The sequence below is a fragment of the Cheilinus undulatus genome, linkage group 15 (assembly GCF_018320785.1).
Source record: "Cheilinus undulatus linkage group 15, ASM1832078v1, whole genome shotgun sequence".
In the NCBI taxonomy this organism is placed as follows: domain Eukaryota; kingdom Metazoa; phylum Chordata; class Actinopteri; order Labriformes; family Labridae; genus Cheilinus; species Cheilinus undulatus.
This window is the reverse complement of record NC_054879.1, coordinates 44,789,631-44,810,328: the sequence shown is the minus strand read 5'-3', so window position 1 is coordinate 44,810,328 and position 20,698 is coordinate 44,789,631. Positions and strand designations below refer to the sequence as shown.

General features: G+C 37.6%; 1 protein-coding gene across 2 annotated transcripts; it reads left to right on the top strand.

Moving 5' to 3' along the window:
- Nucleotides 1-1,029: 1,029 nt before the first annotated feature.
- Nucleotides 1,030-20,111, top strand: tank (TRAF family member-associated NFKB activator). Of its 2 annotated transcripts, none has more exons than XM_041807265.1 (8): nucleotides 1,030-1,162; nucleotides 2,078-2,219; nucleotides 2,369-2,477; nucleotides 2,617-2,687; nucleotides 5,856-5,914; nucleotides 5,999-6,117; nucleotides 14,863-15,260; nucleotides 15,881-20,110. In XM_041807265.1, the coding sequence occupies exons 2-8, from the start codon at nucleotides 2,121-2,123 to the stop codon at nucleotides 16,049-16,051; spliced, it is 1,026 nt and encodes a 341-aa protein (XP_041663199.1). In that variant the 5' UTR covers nucleotides 1,030-1,162; nucleotides 2,078-2,120; the 3' UTR covers nucleotides 16,052-20,110. The 2 variants fall into 2 exon arrangements, with proteins under 2 accessions (XP_041663199.1, XP_041663200.1); XM_041807266.1 differs by lacking the exon at nucleotides 1,030-1,162 and adding an exon at nucleotides 1,192-1,371 and having other exon boundaries at nucleotides 15,881-20,111.
- The last annotated feature ends 587 nt before the right edge of the window (nucleotides 20,112-20,698 follow it).

The following is a 20,698-nucleotide window of genomic DNA, read 5'->3' as shown; positions in this document are numbered from 1 at the left end:
AAGTGGGTCCTGGGGTGTAGCACAGGGGGGAAAAGGGTACTGATTACCCAGGCCCACAGTAGGGAGGGGCCCTTGAGTAGCCTGCAATGAAAAGTGGGTTTGTATCTATGTTTTCTTAGTAATTAGAATCATTATTGAATCAAAAACGACAAAATGAATTGGACAACGGACTGAAATTTGTATCAACTAGAGTAAAATAAATACTGGGGGCCTCTGCTCGTCCCTTAAAAATGTCCAAATGATATACTCCAGGGCTGCAAAATAATGCAAGTAAATACAGTTCAACCATAGTAAAAATATTGCTCATGAATGGGTAAATCATGCTTCAAAAATACATTAAAATGCACATACATTTGTGAAAAATGATGCAACATTTTTTGCTCAGCTAGACAAATAAGGGGGGCCCTGTGTAATATTCTTTCTGGGGGCCCAAAATCCCTCACTATGCCCCTGAGGAGGACTTAGAAGAAAAGGTGCCAATGCTATACAAGTCAGGTGTTGTAAGACTGCATGCATGTGTTTTTTAAAATGTAATATAACCATGCATTTTACATGTTATGCAGAGCACAGAGTTTTGCTGTTCTTGAAAACACAAACACAGTTGCGTTGGCGGCCCCTATTAATTGCACGTTAGCTGTTATTAACTTAGAAATTATTTGCATAAATGTTAATGCATCTTAACCACACACACAATATTGAACCTGGTATATAGATCACTTTGCGGCCTTGTGTGAGTGCATACTCCAAAATAAAGTGGGGGGGTTACTGCTTATTAATAATTATGCAGGCTTTATTCCTTATACAAAGGTTTGTTGACGTTATATAAAGAAGGAAAACATGCTGCTGAATTAAATAAGCACAGTTTAACCCCTAGTTTGGGGACAGTTTTCACATGCACAGCAGTCGGTTTGCAGACGCGTAGGTTGAAGAACCCTCAACCAGCTAAACATCCAGCTCTCCTCTGATTGGCTGAACGCTGTAAAGGCGGAAGTCTAAAGAGCAGGGGATTCCCCGAGGGAAGTTCCCAACTCAACCAGGCTGTGTAAAACATATACTGCCATATCCTCTCCTGCGCCTCGTAACTTTGCATCTGAAGATTAGGCGACGTCGTTGCGGTGGTGTCAAAACAATAAATTCGTCTTCAGCAGTGACTCGAATGAAGGTAAGACGAGTCCGTGTCCGTGACGGAGTGATAGACGGAGCGGAGGAGTTGTTAGTCGGTCGCTCTATCCGCCACCGGTTGAATGAGCTATGGCTAACAGGGTACTAAAACTTTAAAGAATACGGAACTGTGAGGACGAGGCTCTGAATGACACTTTAAAGTTCTTCACTGCTGTTTCTCGGCAGGCTACAATGCTGCTGACAATGTTGGTAATGTTCTTTTTCTACCTGAGTCTGCTGGCGTTGCTGTTGCTTCATCCAGGGCTGTTACTGGGCTGTATCACTGACAGTGTTAGCGGACTTTTATTTTGAAGTTTATTATTAATTGATGAGCTGCTTTAGCTGAGTGACACTGACACCAGCTAAGGTCTTTGTTTTTACCATCTCCTGTCGTCCACTTTGACTTTTACAACACAAGTTTGTTGTTCAAATTGCCCATAATGCCTTCTTTTATTAGTTAAGAATAATTTCTTACGCAGGACAAGAGTAAACAAACTTAATTAGAGCTCAGTGGGGTTGAACTGTCTGTGCAAAAGTGTGCAAATGCATTTCTAGTTTGCAGTCAGTTGCTCTTTAAATCTTGAGCACATAATTTCCTACAGAACAATGCATCTGTTGTTGAAATGTGAACACAATTTTGCTTTTGCATCTAAGCTTATGATTCAGCATTACCAAAATTATTTTTTAATAATCAGCACAGGAAGTATGATTTTTTTTAGCTTCTGCACAAGAGTTATTGATGTGTTATTATTGTCAACGTATGTAAAAACATGTTGCTAATTGCTGGAAAGGTCAGCTTCATCATTCTTTTTTAACTTGTCCAAAAACAAAAAAAAAGGTTCTGATTTTGGTTGTTTTGTTCCTTTAAGAGTTGATAGTAGCTGTGTTTAGTATATTTTTGTGCTCTCCCTTGTAGGGCTCATGTCTGCTGCGTCAGTGATGTTTGTGGAGCACACGGCATGGAAAGGAACATCGGAGACCAGCTCAATAAAGCTTTTGAAGCTTATCGCCAGGTCTCCATTGAGAAGGACAATGCTAAAAGGGAGCTGCAGCAAATGGTAAAGCCAGATGTTTAAAACTATGTGTGGCTTGAGCCAAACATGGAAACTTGAGTTGCAGAAAAAAAGTGTTTACATATTATATATATATATAAAAAAGAATACACCAGGCTGTGTAGCGTAAATGTAATGAACACCTTGTTTTTCAGACTGAATTTTACCAGCAATACACTCAAAAACTTCAGAAGCAGATTGAGGACCAGCAGCAGGTGATCTCTAAACTAGAAGCTAAATTATCAGCAACAAGACAACCATCAGGTTAGTGAGATGTCCTGGATAACATAAATTTGCTTTTTCAAAGCACTGCATTAAAAAATGTAGTCAACCTGTCAGTGATGCAACTGAATCTGTTAATTCTTGCAACACTTTCTACAAAATATTGTTTTTGTATTCATAGGAGAGATGAAATGCGAGCCTTGCAACCATCTCCTGGATGAGGCCAGGTCTTATAGGAAAACACAGTACCCGGTAAGTTCTATGCCAGATTTCCCTGGACTATTTTTGGAGTTTTGAGGCCACCATATTGTCAAAACTTGGCCCCAGAGCTGGTTTTTCTTCATTCTTACATTCTGAATTATGCATGAGTGTACCGACAGCTTCCTCTGATTTACAAACACACACGTTGGCAGAACTTCTGCTTGATCTTATTGCTTTACTGTCAACAAGGATGTTACAGGAACAAAAAGAAAATCATTACAGCAGTACCTATAATGTTTGATAACTGTAGGGTGACATCTTTGGAGGATTGCCTTTATGACTATCATGAAAGCTTTATTCTTTGATTATGCCTGCACTTTTCATTGCAGGCTGCAATGGACCTAAGTCCGTTATTTTGTCTGTTTATTCCTCGTACAAGCTGCAAAAGTTTAGACAGATTGTACATGTCAGTATGTTTTATAACTATTCCTCTATTCATGTAACTGTCTAAACCAGGGATGGGCAACTGAGACAACAAGGATGGCCACATTAATTTTGTCCTCATAGCCAGAGGGCCAGTGTTTTAAAAACAGTTGAATAATCTCAGTTTAAAAATGTTTTGGCTTCCGGCCATAAGCTCTTATCTCCATTTTTCATGTTCTTATTTTTTTTTATAAATGAGTGCTATTGGTCACCCTTTGCATCCATCAGTGAGTGTGACAAATTTTAAACCAATAAAAAGTGGCAGCAACTGCTGACCACAACAGCATTATTATGAGGCGACTGTGCCTGATCTAGCTCACAGCATACCGGGTGCTCAGGAGCTGGTGGGCTGGTCCAGATGCCTGAAAAGTAGTGATTTTTGAAGATAAGAGATTATGGGCCAATATTTCAACAAATGCATAAATATATAACTTTCATATGATCAACATTTAAACTCAACCTCACACATTTAAACTTCATATAAAGAGCTAAACACAAATTCAAGCCAATTTTAACCACTTGACCTGGAATTTGTTTAGCTCTTCACAATAAATGAAAGATATTAGTGGCTTTATTTTTTCTGTTAAATACATTAATATTTATTGCTAAATGCATTTACAAAATATAGAATATTTATTGTAATAACCATGAAATAATGTGTTAAAAAGTAGCTTAAGGGGTGTACAGATGGTGGTGTGGTGTAAGGCGCACCCCTTAAGGTACTTTGTAACATATTATTTCATGGTTATTACAGTAAATATTCTATATTTTGTAAATGCATTTAGTAATAGATATTAATGTAGTTAACAGAAAAAATAAAGTAAATTATATCTCTTATTTATTGTGAAGAGCTAAACATATACCAGTAATCAAACATTATGTTGGGGATATTTGTGTTTTTCTTGTTTTCATGGCAAATTTTTAATCTTTTTCTTAATATTCACAAATCACTGATGGTTGAAATTGTTGTTGAATTATCTGCCAGTAAACGTGAACAGTGGTTCCCAACCTAAGGTCACAGGACCCTGTCTGCTCTGTTGTCCAAATTAGATGTGTCTTTAAAATCATCTTACAGTGTATTTGGGCCACCCTAGAAGCAAATAATTAGAAGTTCCATTTATTTTTGGACCAAATATTTGGAAGTTTTTGGGAAAAATATTCATTTTCGAGATTGCGATGTCCATGATTACTAGTTAACAAACTCAGAATTTGAAAGTTTGAAAATTTACAGCACAGGTGTCAAACTCAAGGCCCGGGGGCCAAATCCGGCCCGCAAGATGATCTCATATTTCTGTTAAAACTGGTCCATCAGTCTGAGGTCTGCAGATTTCCTCAACTATAAAAATGTAAACTTATCCTTGATGATTTAAGACATTCTTCATAAGTTATAAAATCTGAAAAAGTAAGGAGTAAAATAATTAGATAAGAAGTCAGGAATGTGGGAGAAGAAATTAATTTGTGTTTTAAATTCACATTTTCAAATTAGCATCTCGCAATTAGGGCTCAAACTTTGGATTTTGACTTTTCATTCCATACTTCGAGCATTTCAACTCCTAATTTTAAGTGATATTTTGACCCTTTTAACCAGTTATTTTGTATTTTACCTCATATTTTCAACTCCTAACTTTGAATTCATAATCCCATAGTTTGAGCATTTGGACTCACAATTTAAAATTTGTAACCATATTTTGACTTTTAATTTCATGATTATAAATTTTACTTTATATTTTGACCTTTTATCATGATTTTGACCTCTCTTTAATATGTTTACCATTAAAAAACATTAGTTTTCAATTTCAATTTTATGTTGTGACCTTTTTGAACCAATAGATTTACTTTTCTCAAAATTGAGCCTTTAAACTTTACTTTTTAACTTTTAAAAATCGTTTATCAGCAGTGCTGAGTTTTTTTGTTTTGTTTTGTTTTGTTTTTTTCATATTTTATTACCGGTGAAACACGGTTTACAGGTTATGTTTAAAACGGTGACCCTGTTAGGCCCTCAGGTTAGTCCTGAATCCAGAATCCGGCCCCTGCTGTGATTGAGCTTGACACCCCTGATTTACAGGAAAAAAAATATCATAATATCAGAGTTTATTATGTCTTAAATTTTGACATTCAAATCCCCCAAATTTCAAGTAAAAAAAAAAAAAACACATTTTAAAGTCAAACATTTACAAGAACCCAAATTGAGAATAGTGGTTGGATTTTTGACTTCTCGACTTCTTTATCTAAAAAACTAATGGTTTTTGTCTACATACATTTCTGACTTTTAAAGTTCAATATTTCTCTTTTTTCTTGTAAATGAGTGGCTTTTTAGGCATCAGAATTTTTAAAGTTGTCCTGAAATGAATAGATCGTCTTTATTTATTCATGTATTTTTTTCTAGAGTGGCTCTAATAAACGGTCATAATTATGGATCGTCCGGGCCACAGTAACTGAGCGGGGGGGGGGTTATGTGGCCCTGGGCCGCCAGTTGTCCACCCCCGGTCTAAACCAAAGATGACATTGCTGCTGTACCACCCTCTGTGTTAATCCACACTAGGTGTATCCACTCTTACTGCACCAGATGGTGCTAGAGGATAATATCGCCTCACAGTTCAGCTGCTTGAGCTTTAGTATCAAACAGACCAGGAAGCATTTATATAAATATATGATGTGTATATGAAGCTGTATGTGTATTAATATGCTCCATGATGATTGTTGCTAACAGTCATGGTAAATGTCTGCTTTTTTCAGGAGAATACAGGCACGGTTGCTGTTACACCTAATTTGCCTGTAAACAGCAGCGTTGACTTGTATGTATCTCTCAGTTTTTACCTTTCAAATCAAAGTAAACATTGAACCTACAGTAATAGATTGTTCTGCATTTTTTTGGTCAGTCAGGACATGCTGGGCGCTTTTGAAGCGATTCAAGGGAAATTCCGGCAGATTCAGTCGCTAACCAGAAGACAAAAAGATCATCTAAAAAGATTCCATGGAGGAAATGATACGTCGAGCGGTAATAAAGACATTTATCATCTATTACCTTCTGTTTTTAAAAGCTTTCATGTAGGATATGTTTGTTTTTTAATTAAGTTTATTCAAAGTTAATATGATAAGGCTAAATGTGTCATAGCAGCATGAGTTTACATGCTTTTTCTTTGAGATAATTAGATGGCAACACCTTAACTAAGACTGCACATGAATGCCTCATTACCCTTTTGAACTATGGCTGATCTCCAATCTGAAAATAGTGTGGATGCATTGAATGATTCCCCAGGAAATGCACGATGTTGCTCCTCACATTGTAGTTTATAATAAAGCCTAATTTATAATAATAATTTTAAAAAGGGGTCATAGAGATATTTCTCGTTTACAAACACATTAAAGCTGCTGTGAGGAACTTTAAGGTAAAAATCTTATAGCACCATCAATGGACAAACTATAAATCATATCTCTGTTTATATTTTCCCTCTAAATGTTTAGGTTCAGTTTTCTAACAAAAGAATCACAACCCTTTTTTTTAAAAGGTCGCATATTTTACCCTTTTAAGACAAGTGTATATTGGTGTCAGAGGTCCCAGAAACATGCCTGTGAAGTCAGTTGCTGAAAAACACTCCACTGTTGGATTTTTGAATGTCTAAAAAATGGGTTAGGGTTAATGGATGTGGCAGCTAAGAGGAGGATCAGGAGAGGAGGGTGGAACTTTCTTCCAAGTGGGGAGGACCAACACAACTTTGGGACGGTGCTTACCCCCCACATGACATCATGAGGGAAAAATCTAAGAACGGCTTGTTTCAGCACACATTTTCTGAAAGATGGAGAAAGAGAGGGGGGAAGGACATGGATTTTTCTGATTCTTGGAGGGACTGTGGAAAGGCCAGGGGCACATGTTGTTGTTAGAAAACCCTGAAAAAGTGTATTTTGCATAATATGTGACCTTTAAACTCCAATAATGCAACTCCCTGTTGATCTTTGTTAAAAACAATTAAAAAAGGCAGTCTGTATAGTTTTATGTTGTTCTCTCTGCAACCACCAACCCTGCTGCAGTGATTGCATGCACTGAAATGACTGACAGAGAAGTTTTTACAGAGTCTGATACAGTCTTAAAAGTGCTGTTTGTAAATCTACTGTCAAAGTAGGGCTTGGGGATTATGGCAAAAATCAAAATCACAATTAATTCAGCTTTTTACCTTGATTACGATTATTGAACAACTATTCCATCCCCAAATTCTGACTCTGTTTGTTCTGTAAATATTTGTATAATTTTAAAACAAATAAGTGAGAGGAACATGCAGAGATTAACAAGTTATGGTTATATATTGAGACAACTGAAATCAAAATACACAGCTGAAATGAAACTACCTGGCTGCCTATTGCGTGACTTCATTGCAAGTATTTTGTTTTAAGGGGGTGGTGCAGTAGTAGAGAGAGAGATATTACAAGGGAAAAATATTGAAATAATTGACATAGCACGTTTTTGTCGGTTGTAGGCTCTAAATGTCGGTTTTGATTATTTTTCGATTAATTGCCCAGCTCTGTCAAGTGGCTCTCAATCAAAACAATAACAAAAGATGACAAGTAGAGATGCACTGCCCACCTCTGTCGCTGTTGCATACTTCCTGTTTTGAATTATGGAGTGCTGTTTCAGTTAAACTGTGATCCACGGTGTATTTCAGTGATCACCAACTGGCGGCCAAAGGGCCGTATAAGGCCCCCACTGGTCTTATCATGCAAAGTGCAATAGCAGCAGGAAATGTAGGAGGATAAGATGGGATTCTGGCATCCACATCAGCCCCTCTGTCCAGCAGCAGGGACACAGTGCAGACACAGCCCCGCCGTACGGCCAGTTTTACTTTCTCAAAAGATACTCCTTGGGTCAGTCAAGCAGCATGATTTGATGTTCCAGGGAGTGCATGGCTGGAAATCCCCATATGGACGGATACATTTATGACAGTGCAGATTAAATACAATAAAATTAGTTTAAAAGCAATTAATCCATGGCAGTATGAATCTGAATAAGAGTTCAACAACCTAATGCTATAAAGGAGGAGGCTGGGGTGGAGGAGGTTAAGCTTTGCCAGCAGCAACATGATGCATCAGCTTTAATGCAAGCAGGGATTAGTGAGAGGTATATCCCATTTAAATACACACCTGTGTAGAGGAAAAAGAGCTGTGATTAGCTGTGGATGCTGGGGGGGCGATAATCAAAATCAGCAGGCCGTCAGCTGATCACGTCTAGGCATGTGACTACCTTATCCTGCATGAACTAATGCTGAGCTTCATTTAATTTTAAGGTCTGGACCCTAGACTTTAAATTTAAATTCAAAGTCTTAGAGACTAAAAGTCTTTAAATTTAAAAGTCTGGCCCCCAAAGGGCCTATCAAGACAAAATCAGGTCCTTGTTCATATGTAGTTGATGACCCCTGGTGTATTTGATAAATGGGGATGCATGATAACGACATAGGTATTGGCAGCTATTAGCTTAAAAAGTGAATTATCCATATTGGCATATATGAAAATTCCTGTCCATATTTACAACCAAGATTTTGGCTAATAAAATCTGTCTACATCAGCTGTGAATTCTGGCTGTATGAAAGAATAAATGAGTGGAGTTTTAAGCTGGACCAACAGACCTACGTCCTTATTGTGCATTTTAAGGACTGAAGTTTTAGGGTTGAACTTCATTTTAATATCGTATTGGTTAGAAATTAGTTTGTAAATATTGACATATCAAAAATCAGCAACGATAAAATATTGTGCATTCATATTGATAAGCAATATTTTATAACAGTGAAGCCCTGTTTTCGTTTCATGGAATAAATTTCACATAATGAGGGAGAAAAGTGGTTAAAAGTGGCCTTCCTGCTTAACACTACAAACAGTCCCAGAACGCTTAGCAAGTAGCCACAGCCTTGATTAGAAAGGCCACATAAACAGCCTTTCTTCCCTACCATGTGAAATTCATTCCAATCACCTATCCAGACCTCATGCAGAGGTTGCGTGTGTATACCTTTAAGACCAGGTGAGATGCTGAAGTGCTTATACTTTAAAGGTCACATATTTGACACCTTTAACACAAGTTTATATCGGTCTCAGAGGTCCCCAGAACATGCCTGTGAAGGTTGTTGCTGAAAAAACACTCCAGTATTGGATTTTTGCATGTCTAAAACTCCCTCTGTTTCATTCCTGCTCAGAACGAGCTGTTTCTGTGTCTGTGGCTTTAAATGTCACTGAGCTGTCTGACTCCGCCCCTCTCAGGAAATGGATGTGGCTTACTGGATGTAGCTCTCCTCAGGAAAGGAGGGCGGAACTTTCCTCTAAGTGAGGAGGGCCAGCTGGACCTGGGGGCGGGGCTAACCCCCCACTGGATAAAATCTGCGAATGGCTTGTTGATGCAATGTCAGAGTGTTCTGAATTATCTTGTTTTAGATTTATTTTGGGTCTTTTTTGTCCTTATTTGGGAGATAGGACAGTGTTGAGTTGGCAACAGTGAGAGAGTGGGGAATGCTCTGCAGTGAGAGTTTCAAAGGTGAGTGACACAGACGAATGGAATGACCATGGGTGGAAAGTAATTTACTCAATTTACTGTAATTGAGTAGCTTTATTGGGTACTTGTGATTGAGATTGTAAAATCAATACTTTTACTTCTTCTTAAGTAAGTTTTAAGCAGAGTAACTGTACTTTTACCTTGTTATAATTAGGGCTGAACGATTTGGGAAAACAATCTAACTGCGATTTTTCTACCCAATATTGCAATTGCGATTTGAAATGCGATTGTTCCTCAAGTTCCTCATCTTATGTATTTTCCAACAAACACAAGCAATCAATCATTTTTTATTACAGTGAACAAAATATTAGACTAAACAAAGGCTGAAAATGTTTGAAAATATACCTAAATCTGATGATTTTGACTCGTAAACTGGAGATGAATTGTTGTATTGTCATTCTCATATTTAATGGGAAAAAATTATAAAAATTAAGAAAGTAGGATTATTTGTAGGCCATTCTAAAGAGGCTCTTGAATGATTGCATAATTATGTAATACATAACATCTTTGCTGCAAGAAAAAGGTTTTAAAATAGTATTTTGACATGAATTTAAGGTTAAAGAAAAATTGCACCTTCTGTGATTTGAAAATTGCAGCAGGCCATATTGTGATCTAATCTAATTTTCGATTAATTGCCCAGCCCTAGTTAAAAAAGTCTTTTACTTTTTCCAAACAGTTGATCCCAGCTTCACCCTCTTGGATTTCAAATCTGGGAATGTGTGGGCAGAGTTTCCCATCATGCCCTTGGGCAGAGTTTGGGTGTTCCCTGTTGGGGTTCTTCTGGCTATGTTTCTAGTGGATTTTGTTGTTTCTAATGTGAGACAAATCTGCACCATAAGTGAAGTTATCCACAGAGTTGGAGTTTGACTTGAGATTTTCCTACAGGGTACATTGTATTCATCAGTATGAATTGCCTTGCTGTGAGGCTGAATCTCTGCTGTGTTCCTGCAAGAGGAAACCTGCCTTGTTAACCTTGTTTAACTATGGAAAAAAATGTTGGTACACAACATTTCTTGATATTATCTATCTGGAAATATCCACAGCCTGAATCCATAATGCTAAACGAAAAAATATATCGTTTTGGTACACAGCTGCAGATGAAATTAAATCTAGACTTGTAAGATGATAAGCAGCTTTGACATATTGTATTTACTTTCCTCAAAGAACCACAAAATCAAAGTAACTTTTCTGCTCACAGGAGGCAGTTACCTGTTGCAAACCAATTAAGGTTCTGCTGCTGTTATGAATTATTGTAACTGTTCTTTCTCTTTGGATGGTTTGGGTCATCTATCTCTCTCCTGTGAGAACCATACATCTCTAAAGTATCAGCTTATGACAGAATATATTAATTTAAATCATCATGACTATGAGTTGGGTTTCATTGAATGGTCCAGGGGGTGGGTGGGGAAGGGGAGAAAATATGTATATGTTTATTTGTCATAAATGTTGACATCACTGTATATAAAAAAGAACATGTAAATAAAAAACATTTGATCCCAAAAAAAACTATGGAAAAATATAAACATGTTTAAGTTGTTAAATATAACTACATGTGAGTTTAATCAACTGTCAATCTTGCTGTGCCTCTTCCTTTTTATATAGGTGTGACTTTAACTGAACAACCTAGCTGAACTTTATTCTCTTGTTGTTCTTGCCAATAAGGTAGGATCATATTTTACAGAGCAACTCTTCAGCAGCTACTCAGTACTTAGAGTAAACTTTAGATTAAATACTGTTTACTTTTATTGGAGTGCATTTGTTTTTTTGCTTGTACTTAAATAAATGCAACCAGGGTAACTGTGCTTTTACTTGAGTTCAGTAGTCGTCTACTTTTTCCCACCTCTGGGAGCGACACTGAGGCGACTACAGAGATATTTTAGACAAAAGCAAAGAGTTCACGACGACCCAGATTATGATGTGACTGCTGATCAGATGGTGTTTATTTCATGTCTCTATTTGTTACCATGGCTGAAGAAGAAAGACTTTAGTAGTCAGTGCAGTTTTCAGAAAACCCTCAGGTTTTTGAGGTTGTTTTCAAACAGTGTTCATGTTTAGAGGGTGATTTTTTTGGGTCTAAATGGGTCAAAAGAGAGCTTACTGTTTTGTAAATAAACCTAACCCTGTGTTTTCCAACCTGGGGTCCCCAAGGGGGCGCCAGAGTTTTTAGGGGAGTTGCAAGGCTTTGTCTGCAGAGATGAACTAAAATCATGATAACACAGATAGTTCATATGAGAGAATTTTGGTGCAAACAAATATGAGGCGCCTGCGTAGTAGAATGCACAGACAGTGGCAGAGAATTTTCAAAGTCCAAAGCAGTAAAGCCAGGGGTGTCAAACTCAAGGTCCGGGGCTAAATCCGGCCCGTGGTGCAGTTATACCCGGCCACCACCAGTTATTTTTATTAGAACTGGCCCACCGGTATGAAGTCTGCAGATTCACTCCAGTATAAGAATGTAAACGTAACCTTGATGTACATACATACTTTTATGATACCTCTATCTAATCAATATGTTTAATAAATTACTACAAAAAAATTCTGAATACAATCTGATAAATGATAAAATGCCCTCAAGTGGATTATCAGTTACCAAAAGCACCTAATCAAACAACCGTATCAAATGAGATACAAAAAATATATATGTTCAAGATTATGGAAATTTGGATTTCTGGGGATTTAAGCATTAAGTGAAATAAACATTTCAGTTCTAAAAATTGAGAATTTTCTGGCTATAATTTGTGTATTCAGGCTTTAAGGGTTAAATTTTAAATCCTATTTTGACTTGTTAAAGTCATGATTTTGAATTTGATCTCAATTTTTGACTTTTAAAATTCATGGTTTCAGTATTCTAGCTTATATTTTGCCTTTTAAAAACATTTTGACTTTAAATGTCATGTTTTTAACTTTTAAACTTATAAGTTTGACTTTTTATCACAGATTTAGTGTTTTTAACTTATCTAGTTCACCTTTTAATTGCAAAATCATTAATCAGTGCAAAGTTTTATGGTTAAATATTGACGTTGTTATGCCCTCAGGTTACACCCAAGTTCAGAATCCAGCCCTTGCTATGATAGTTTGACAGCCCTGAATTAAGCAGTACAAAGATACAGCAACAGAACGGCAGCTCCAGCTTCCCTTTATTGCAACAAAGGAAAAATATTTTATTATTTTACTGTAAAATAACTGTAAAAATTAAGAATTTCTTTTGCTAATTTGAAAATATTTGATTTAATGTAAAAACTCAGCTTAAAATACAACATAATAATCACACTCACTCCCCAAGTAACACAACTATACCAGGCCAATTATAAAAAAATATTTGCGATATTTAGAAATGAACTGGCAAGATGGGGTGTGCTACCGTTATCATTTTTGGGTAGAGTAGAGGCTGTTAGAATGAATCTACTTCCCAGACTCTTGTTCTTGTTTCAGTCTCTCCCAGTCGGGATCCCAACATCAGCTTTTAATATGCTGGACAAGCTTATATCTAGATTTATATGGCAAAATAAGAGACCAAGAGTGAGACTTAAAATGCTCACTCTTGGGAAGAACAGGGGTGGACTCAGCCTCCCCAACATGAAATATTATTATTGGGCAGCGCAACTAACAGCAGTGGTAGCCTGGATTAACAATGACATGGAGTCGGGATGGGTAAACATAGAGCAGAATTCATTACCAGGTATACCTCTATCCGCTCTAGCGTTTTTGAGCAAGCAGTCTCAGAAGAAACTGGAAAACAAAAATGTATGGGTGAAACATACTTTAAAAGTATAGTTGACTGTCCAAAAGAGAATTAGAGGGACAGCCACCCTTTCACGGGCTATGCAGATCGCTGGAAATCTGGATTTTCTCCCCTCAACAACAGATATCACTTTTAAGAGATGGGCAGGCAGAGACCTAAGGGTTATTGACCAGTTCTATGACAGTGTTTTGCAGCCATTCTCATATCTTCAGGACAAATTCTTTCTACCCCGAAGTGACATGTTCCAGTATTTTCAGATAAGGCATTACATCACAAGCCATAAAGATTGGAATACAATTACAAATGCTCCAACAAACATAGAAACTTACTTTATTAATATAATAGAACATCAGCTACCCAATAAAAAGCATGTTTCCAATATATACAGAAATTTGTTAATGGATACACCAGACAATACTTTTTATATTAAAAATAAATGTGAGCTGGAGTTAAATATTGTAATTGAGGATAGAAAGTGGGAAACAATGTGTATCGGATGTCATAAGGGTATTAATAGCAATATGTGGAAGGAATTTGACTGGAAGATGAAAACAAGATTCTTTAAGATGCCTTCGGTGGTTTCCAAATTTGTAGATAACCCAGCGGCAATATACTGCTGGAGAGAATGTGGAATGGTGGGCGACTATTTGCACATATTTTGGGATTGCCCAATGATGCTTCCTTTTTGGAAAGGGGTTAGAGCGAGATAGATAAAGTTCTGGGAATTGATTTACTATTCACTCCAAGTCGGTTTCTTTTCGATCTAACACCTGAACACATGTATACCAGGGACCAAAAGCTCCTGTTACATATACTCTTGATGACTGCTAGGAAAATGGTGATGATAAAGTGGATGAATTTGCAGCCACCAACAGTGGCACAGTGGAAACAGAAGCTGAGGGAGGTGTATGGAATGGAGGCTTTAACAGCCCAATTACAAGTAAGGTCGGATGTCTTTGTGAGGAGGTGGCTACCTATAGCAAGATACCTCTCTAACTGAGGGGAACCCCACACTGTGCTTTAATGTCTTAACTGTCCATTTATTTGCTTATTTATTTTTTACTCATTATTATTATGCAGCTTTCTAGGCCCCAATGTGTTGTGTTTTTTTTTCCTCTGCTATTTTTCTCGCTGTCATACATAATCTGTGGTGTTGTCAAGGAATTTTCTGTATTGTTTTTTAATGTTTAATAACAAATGCAGTAAAAAAAAATACAACATAATAGTAGATATTTTTAAATTAATATATAGTGAGTTCAAGGAAAAAAAATATATACCTTTAAATTGTATATATCAGTCTTTTTCATGACCAGCTAAAAAGTCCCAACTGGAGCTTTAAAATAAATCTATTCACGCTTTAATGAGTGCAGTTTCTTGTATTATCGCCAAACTCAAATCTCTCTCAAGCCAGTGCTTCTGCTTGTGTCACAGACAGAAAACCTCTAAAATATCCAATTTTATTTTCCATCCAACAGATCAGCGGTTCTCCATGCCCATCCAGTGCACAGACCGTACAGCAGAGGCAGAGAGACCCTTCTCCACAGCTCTGAGGTCAGCAGTGGATGTGCCGCTCCCGCCCACGTCTCTGGCATCTCGTGGCGCCAGCCCAGAGGACCGAGACTTGGTGGACTCTCTCTCCAAACTCAGTGTCAAATTCCCGCCCCCTGCGGACAGTGAATATGACTTCCTGAACAGCGCTCCAGAGAGACACCTCGGTCCGACCTTACCGCTGAAGCGACCTCTCGGTGGCGTGCCCTCCACGCTGACGGAGGAGGAGTCTGTCGAACTGCCCATGCCTTTTGTCTACCCTCCATCCCCCTCCCACTCCACATTGTCCCCGCTCTCCCCAGAGGGCGTGTGGGGACCCCAGCAGGTGAGAATCACAGGAGAAGGTCTGAGAAAACTAGTAGCAAATTATCAGTTTCTGATTGGTCTTTGCTAATGGAGGAGTGAAACGGTGTGAAGTCGCCCCCCCATCCTCACAAAAAAGAAAAAAAAAAAAAAAAATCCCCTTGGCTTATCTGCATTACTGTGTAATGTGTGCAGATTCTTTTTTTACTCAGGCATGGATGCTCTGGTTATATTTGGCATCTTTGCTGAAACGTGTGAGCCAGATGGAAGCACGTTAGAGTGTCTGAATCTGATACAAGTATGATGGTTTAGTGGGATTTTATTTGCTGATGTGTAGAAATGCTTCAGTAAAAAATGTGAATGACATGCAGCAAGATCTAAAAGTATGATGCTTTCCCTGGATTGCATCAACATGCGCATTTAGAACAGCAAAGCACACAAATAGTAAATACTTGAGTCTAGCATCTCGCCTTTGCGTTACTAAGTATTTGTGCTCTCCTGGGTTGACAGAGGACATTTTCCCGGGTTCCTCAAAGCAACAGATACTTCAACATAAAGGCCCCGTGCTTTAAAAGGGTGAGTGTGAGGATTGTTTAGCACATTAATAATAGATTGTTTTCTCTGGTTCACCTCGCTCTGCAGCCCCTCTGGAGCCCCGATCTGAGTGAAGCAGCCGACGTGTGGACAGAGCTGGAGACGCCTCTGAGCAGCAGTCCGGCTAAATGCGCTTTCTGCAACGCTGTGGTTCCTCAGGACCGAATGAACGGCCACCTCTACTTGCATTTTTCGTCTAAGAATGAAGCCGAAGACTGACACTCGGAGCAGGGACTGATGGGTAAAAGGACAGAACTACTCCTGACTGAATTCGAAGTCCTGCCTGCAACGGGTTTCATGCGCTGTACTGGATTTTTTAAGAGACACTGCAATAAGACTTGAATCATTTATTTAATATTGAAGAATTGAATGGTACACTTTCCTGCCCATTATATTTTTCTAATATCACGCTGAGGTTTTACTCTAATACTGAGTGAAGATGATGCATAATATGGTATATATATATATATATATATGAGCAAATAAAGTCAACATTTACTCCTTTTTACCCAATTTTTTAAAACATTTTTATAGATTTTAAATGTGGCTATATTTAAAAAGATGCACATAAGCTGTTCTAAACATTCCTTTATGACTTCTTTTAACATGTTTCTTTAATTTTATTTTAAATCCCAAATGCAGATATATGTACAAATGTAAGAAAAAAATTAATTATTTTGGGGAACTGTGCAAAATTTGCACAATTTTGCCTAAATTCCAGCCATTATTAACACAACAATTAAAAACATTTAATCATTCCCTTTAGGTATCAAAACTGATCACACAGATGACTAAGTAAACTGTTTAGACAAACGTTTTTACAGTTAAGATTTAACTAAATTCAAATTAAACTAAACCTACTTTCAATAGAAATACTGAACATAAAATTTAAGACTTAAATAAAGGAAAAATTGATCTTCTGATTATTGGATTTATGATTATCTAACATATCTAAATATGAAAGACGAGTGTTGATTGATTTTTTTTTAATATAAATTGATTGATCTTAATTGATGATTTTCTGTCATGGAGAAGAAGGATAAGCAAAAGCTTAAAATATAGTTTAATTCTAAAAAAAATAAAATAAGAAGACAAACATGAAAGGTTGGTTACTCTGTCTTCTGAGATTGAACAGGGCAGCAGAGGTAAATCTGTTGTGTCAAGAGTGTCTAAATAGACCTGTTGTTTTTCCTTTTCTACTCGTATAATGAACTGAGAGGACTATGATATTTCTTCTCTATATCCAGTGGTGGGTTCAGGTTCTTTAAATTAAGTTCAAGCTCAGGCTCGTCAAGAAATTATGCCATTCAGATCATCCTACTTTGATACAGTGCAAAAACAAATCTTAAAGCAACACAGAGAAGCTTCTATACCTAACAACCAGGCATGCTCCAATTACACCTACGGCCAATTTAGAGTCACCAATTAACCTAATGAGCATATCTTTGGTGGTGGGAGGAAGCCGGAGAACCCAAACATGCAAGAGAAGAACATGCAAACTCTGCACAGAAAGGCCCTGACTGGGAAGCGAACCAGGAACCTTCTCGCTGTGAGGCAACAGCGCTAACCCCTGCCGCCCGAGATAAACCATAACAGAGGAAATCACTCCCACTGGTCATGTTTCGTTAATTACATCAGACTTAAATGTTTAGCTGATTGGCTTTATGTAGTTTTTGTTGTTTTCCAGGGATCTAATTAGCTGCCTTGAGTAAAACTTAAACAGACCACTGTCCATGAAAGACTTCAGAGTAAAAGCATTCTCTACAAACAAAGGAGTGTCTTCACAGAATCCACAGAGGACTTTGACTAAGCTGACAAATATGCTCTCAAGTTGGCAGAAAATTTTTCAAACATGAACATACTGTAGTTCTCTTGTCTTGCAAAATTTAAGGAACTCAAAGTAATGTGTTGAATCAGCTAGTTTAGTTATTAAAATTGCACCCATTAATTCAGCATTTTTTCCCTCAGCATGACTAGGTTTGTATTTTTATTAAAGTGCTTGCTTTCTTAGTCGTACCTGTGACGTTCTCTACCAGTGAGATATCAATATTTGCTGATATGGGGTGAATTTGGCTCTACATATAATTTTATTGTCTATTTTGGTGTAAAGCATGCCTCTCATGGTAAAAATAGGCAAGCTCCATATTGTCCCAGAATTACATTAGAGTCCCGTTCTAAAGGCGTTTCATTTCTAACATCAGGACCTCTGACACGGTCATACATTAGCCTCCTTTGCCCTGCTGATGACAACATCCAGTCTCAGACAGGGATGTGTTATTCTGGATTATTGCCGATATAGTACACTGATATTTCAACAAATGCATTTTTGCTTTTACCTGTATCGATCCAAAAATGCAGCACGGACCTCAAACTTTTCCCTCTCTCTCATCGCTGTTTCTGGCTCTACCCAGGGTCCTATTTCTCCAAAAAAGCCTCAAAATGAATCTTTAAAAAACACTGCATTAGGTCTAAATGGGTTAATGGATTAACTTCACATAATGAGGATAAAAAGCTGTCTAAGTGGCCTTCCAGGTTAAAGAGTTAACCAGGAAGGCCACTTTTAACCGCTTTTCTCTCATTGTTCCATGAAACCAAAACCAAGCTTTACTGTGAATTAAATTTTGTTTATGAATAAGGAAGTGCAATATTTTCTTTTTGCCGATATCCAATATGGCAGTTTTTACAAATTGATTTTAGCCAGACGCAAATGAAAATGGAGTTCAGACCTTAAAGTTCAGTCCCTAAAACACACAATTTAAAATTTGAGGATGAACAAAGAAACAAATTAAAGCCCCAAGTAGACTAAAACCCCACTAACTTGTCCACACTTTCAGACAGTATTTACAGCTAATTGTGGATATTAGAATATCATTTATGCCGATAGCAATATTGAATTTTTCAAAGCTTAAAAGTTTATGCTGATAAAGTAGTGCAAAGTACGGGCCCCAGATGTACTGCAGGTGGGCTGCAAGAGAAATAAAATAAATAAATATATATATATATATTTAAAGCACATTTTAAATGACCAAAAATACTTCCTGATATCTAATTGTAGTTCAGACCTAAAACTTCAGTTCTTGAAATACAATTTAAAATTTGAGGAAGAGCAAATGAATACATTTCAGTCCTTAAAACAGACTTTAAAGTGTGAGGAATGATGATAAATACAGAAAAGACTTCAGCTGATGTTGGTCTCTCGGTCCAGCATAGAAGATCCACGAACTTATTGAGAAGTAGATTATTAAAGCCAAAATATTAGTCACAAATACTGGCAGAAAATGTCATACCTGCAAATTCCGATAATTCACTTTTTAAGCGAGTGGTTCCCAAACTTTTCCTGCCGGGGTCCCCATTGGTAGATGAAAATATTCTCAGCCCCCCAGTTACCCCTCACCATACAGATCAACATGTAAAAGAATGCAAACATACAGCAAAAAGGCTGTCAGTCAAGATATTTAAAAACAAATATATATATATTTTTAGAATTTACTACAAAATTTAACCTCAAAATTTGGTAATAACGACGACCACCCTCTTAAACAGAGTTGTAAGGATCTGACTCTAAAGACGAACACTCTCGGTTAAATTTCATCGCCCAGCATTTTTTGTCTTGATTGAGGCAAAAGTAGAAAAACCAATCTCACACAGGTAGGGCGTTGTAAAAGGGAAGAGTGTTGTCAGGGCTCTCCTGCTTAGCAGTAGGTACTCCTTTTCCTCTCCTATCCAAAGTGTGGACTACATCTTAGACTTGAACTGCCACTGCATTGTTGATTCTAAGGTGGTGTTGCTTAGCCTTGCTGCACCATGCCTCCCCCGTCACTATGCCAGGCCTCCCACTTTTGGAACCAGTGTTTTTAGCTATTATCTGCGGATACAGCTATGCTGATAATATTGTGCATCCCTACAACTGGTGTCATGGTTTAACTGGTGTTGGATTAACTGGTAACTCTTGGTTAAACATTCTACTATGCTGCTTGTATGCCGTTTTTCATAATTTATCAATGAGACATTAAAGACCCTGTAAAGTGAAAATATATCTGTATTTAGGTTTGTTGTATGATAGATCACTGTGTTATGAACCCCCAGGCAAAATTTCAGTACAATAAAACCTGTTTAAGTTTATAAAATTACACTTCAAAATCATGAAAAATGAGGCCGTAAAGTCTGCTCCAGGATGGGTGTGTCTGTTGAATGAACTGAAGCCACGCCCACTCAGGAGAAATACATTAGCCCGCCCCTTGACTTTACAATGACCTTATGATCAGAGCACAGCTGCCTGGCTCTGTGTCAGAGAAGAGACAAAGTCCATTTTTTGGCTCAAATCTCTGTTTTGATGCTTTAAGTGATCCATAGACCACTGTGGCTGATAGATTTGGTAAATTTACCTCACACTGAACAAAAAAACAGCATTTAACTGACTGTTAACTTTCAATAAAGGCAGTGACATCAGCTAACAACAGACTGGACTGAGATGAACTCCTCTGTGATTTTAAATTGTAGTGTTAGAGGGGCGGGGTCATTCCCCACTGTAGGCCGGTGACATCACCAGCCCACATATTTGCCCCGCCCACATTAAACCCAGCCAGGAAAGAGGTGAAAAACTTTCTAAAGGTCTGAATCCAAAATTCAGTCACTCGTAGATCTTAGTGTTTTTACATGTTTACAGCTACCATATTCCAACATTTCTGGAGTGTGAAGAGACAAATTTAGAATTTCCCTTAACAGGGTCTCTAAAGCTGCTTAAGCAGAGTTTGCTGGGCCACAACATGCATTAACAGAGATAAATACTGGAAAAAAAATTAAGTGGCTTTGCGGATGCCTGATTTAAAGAAAATAAATAGCAGTGGTTTATTAATTGTACTTTGT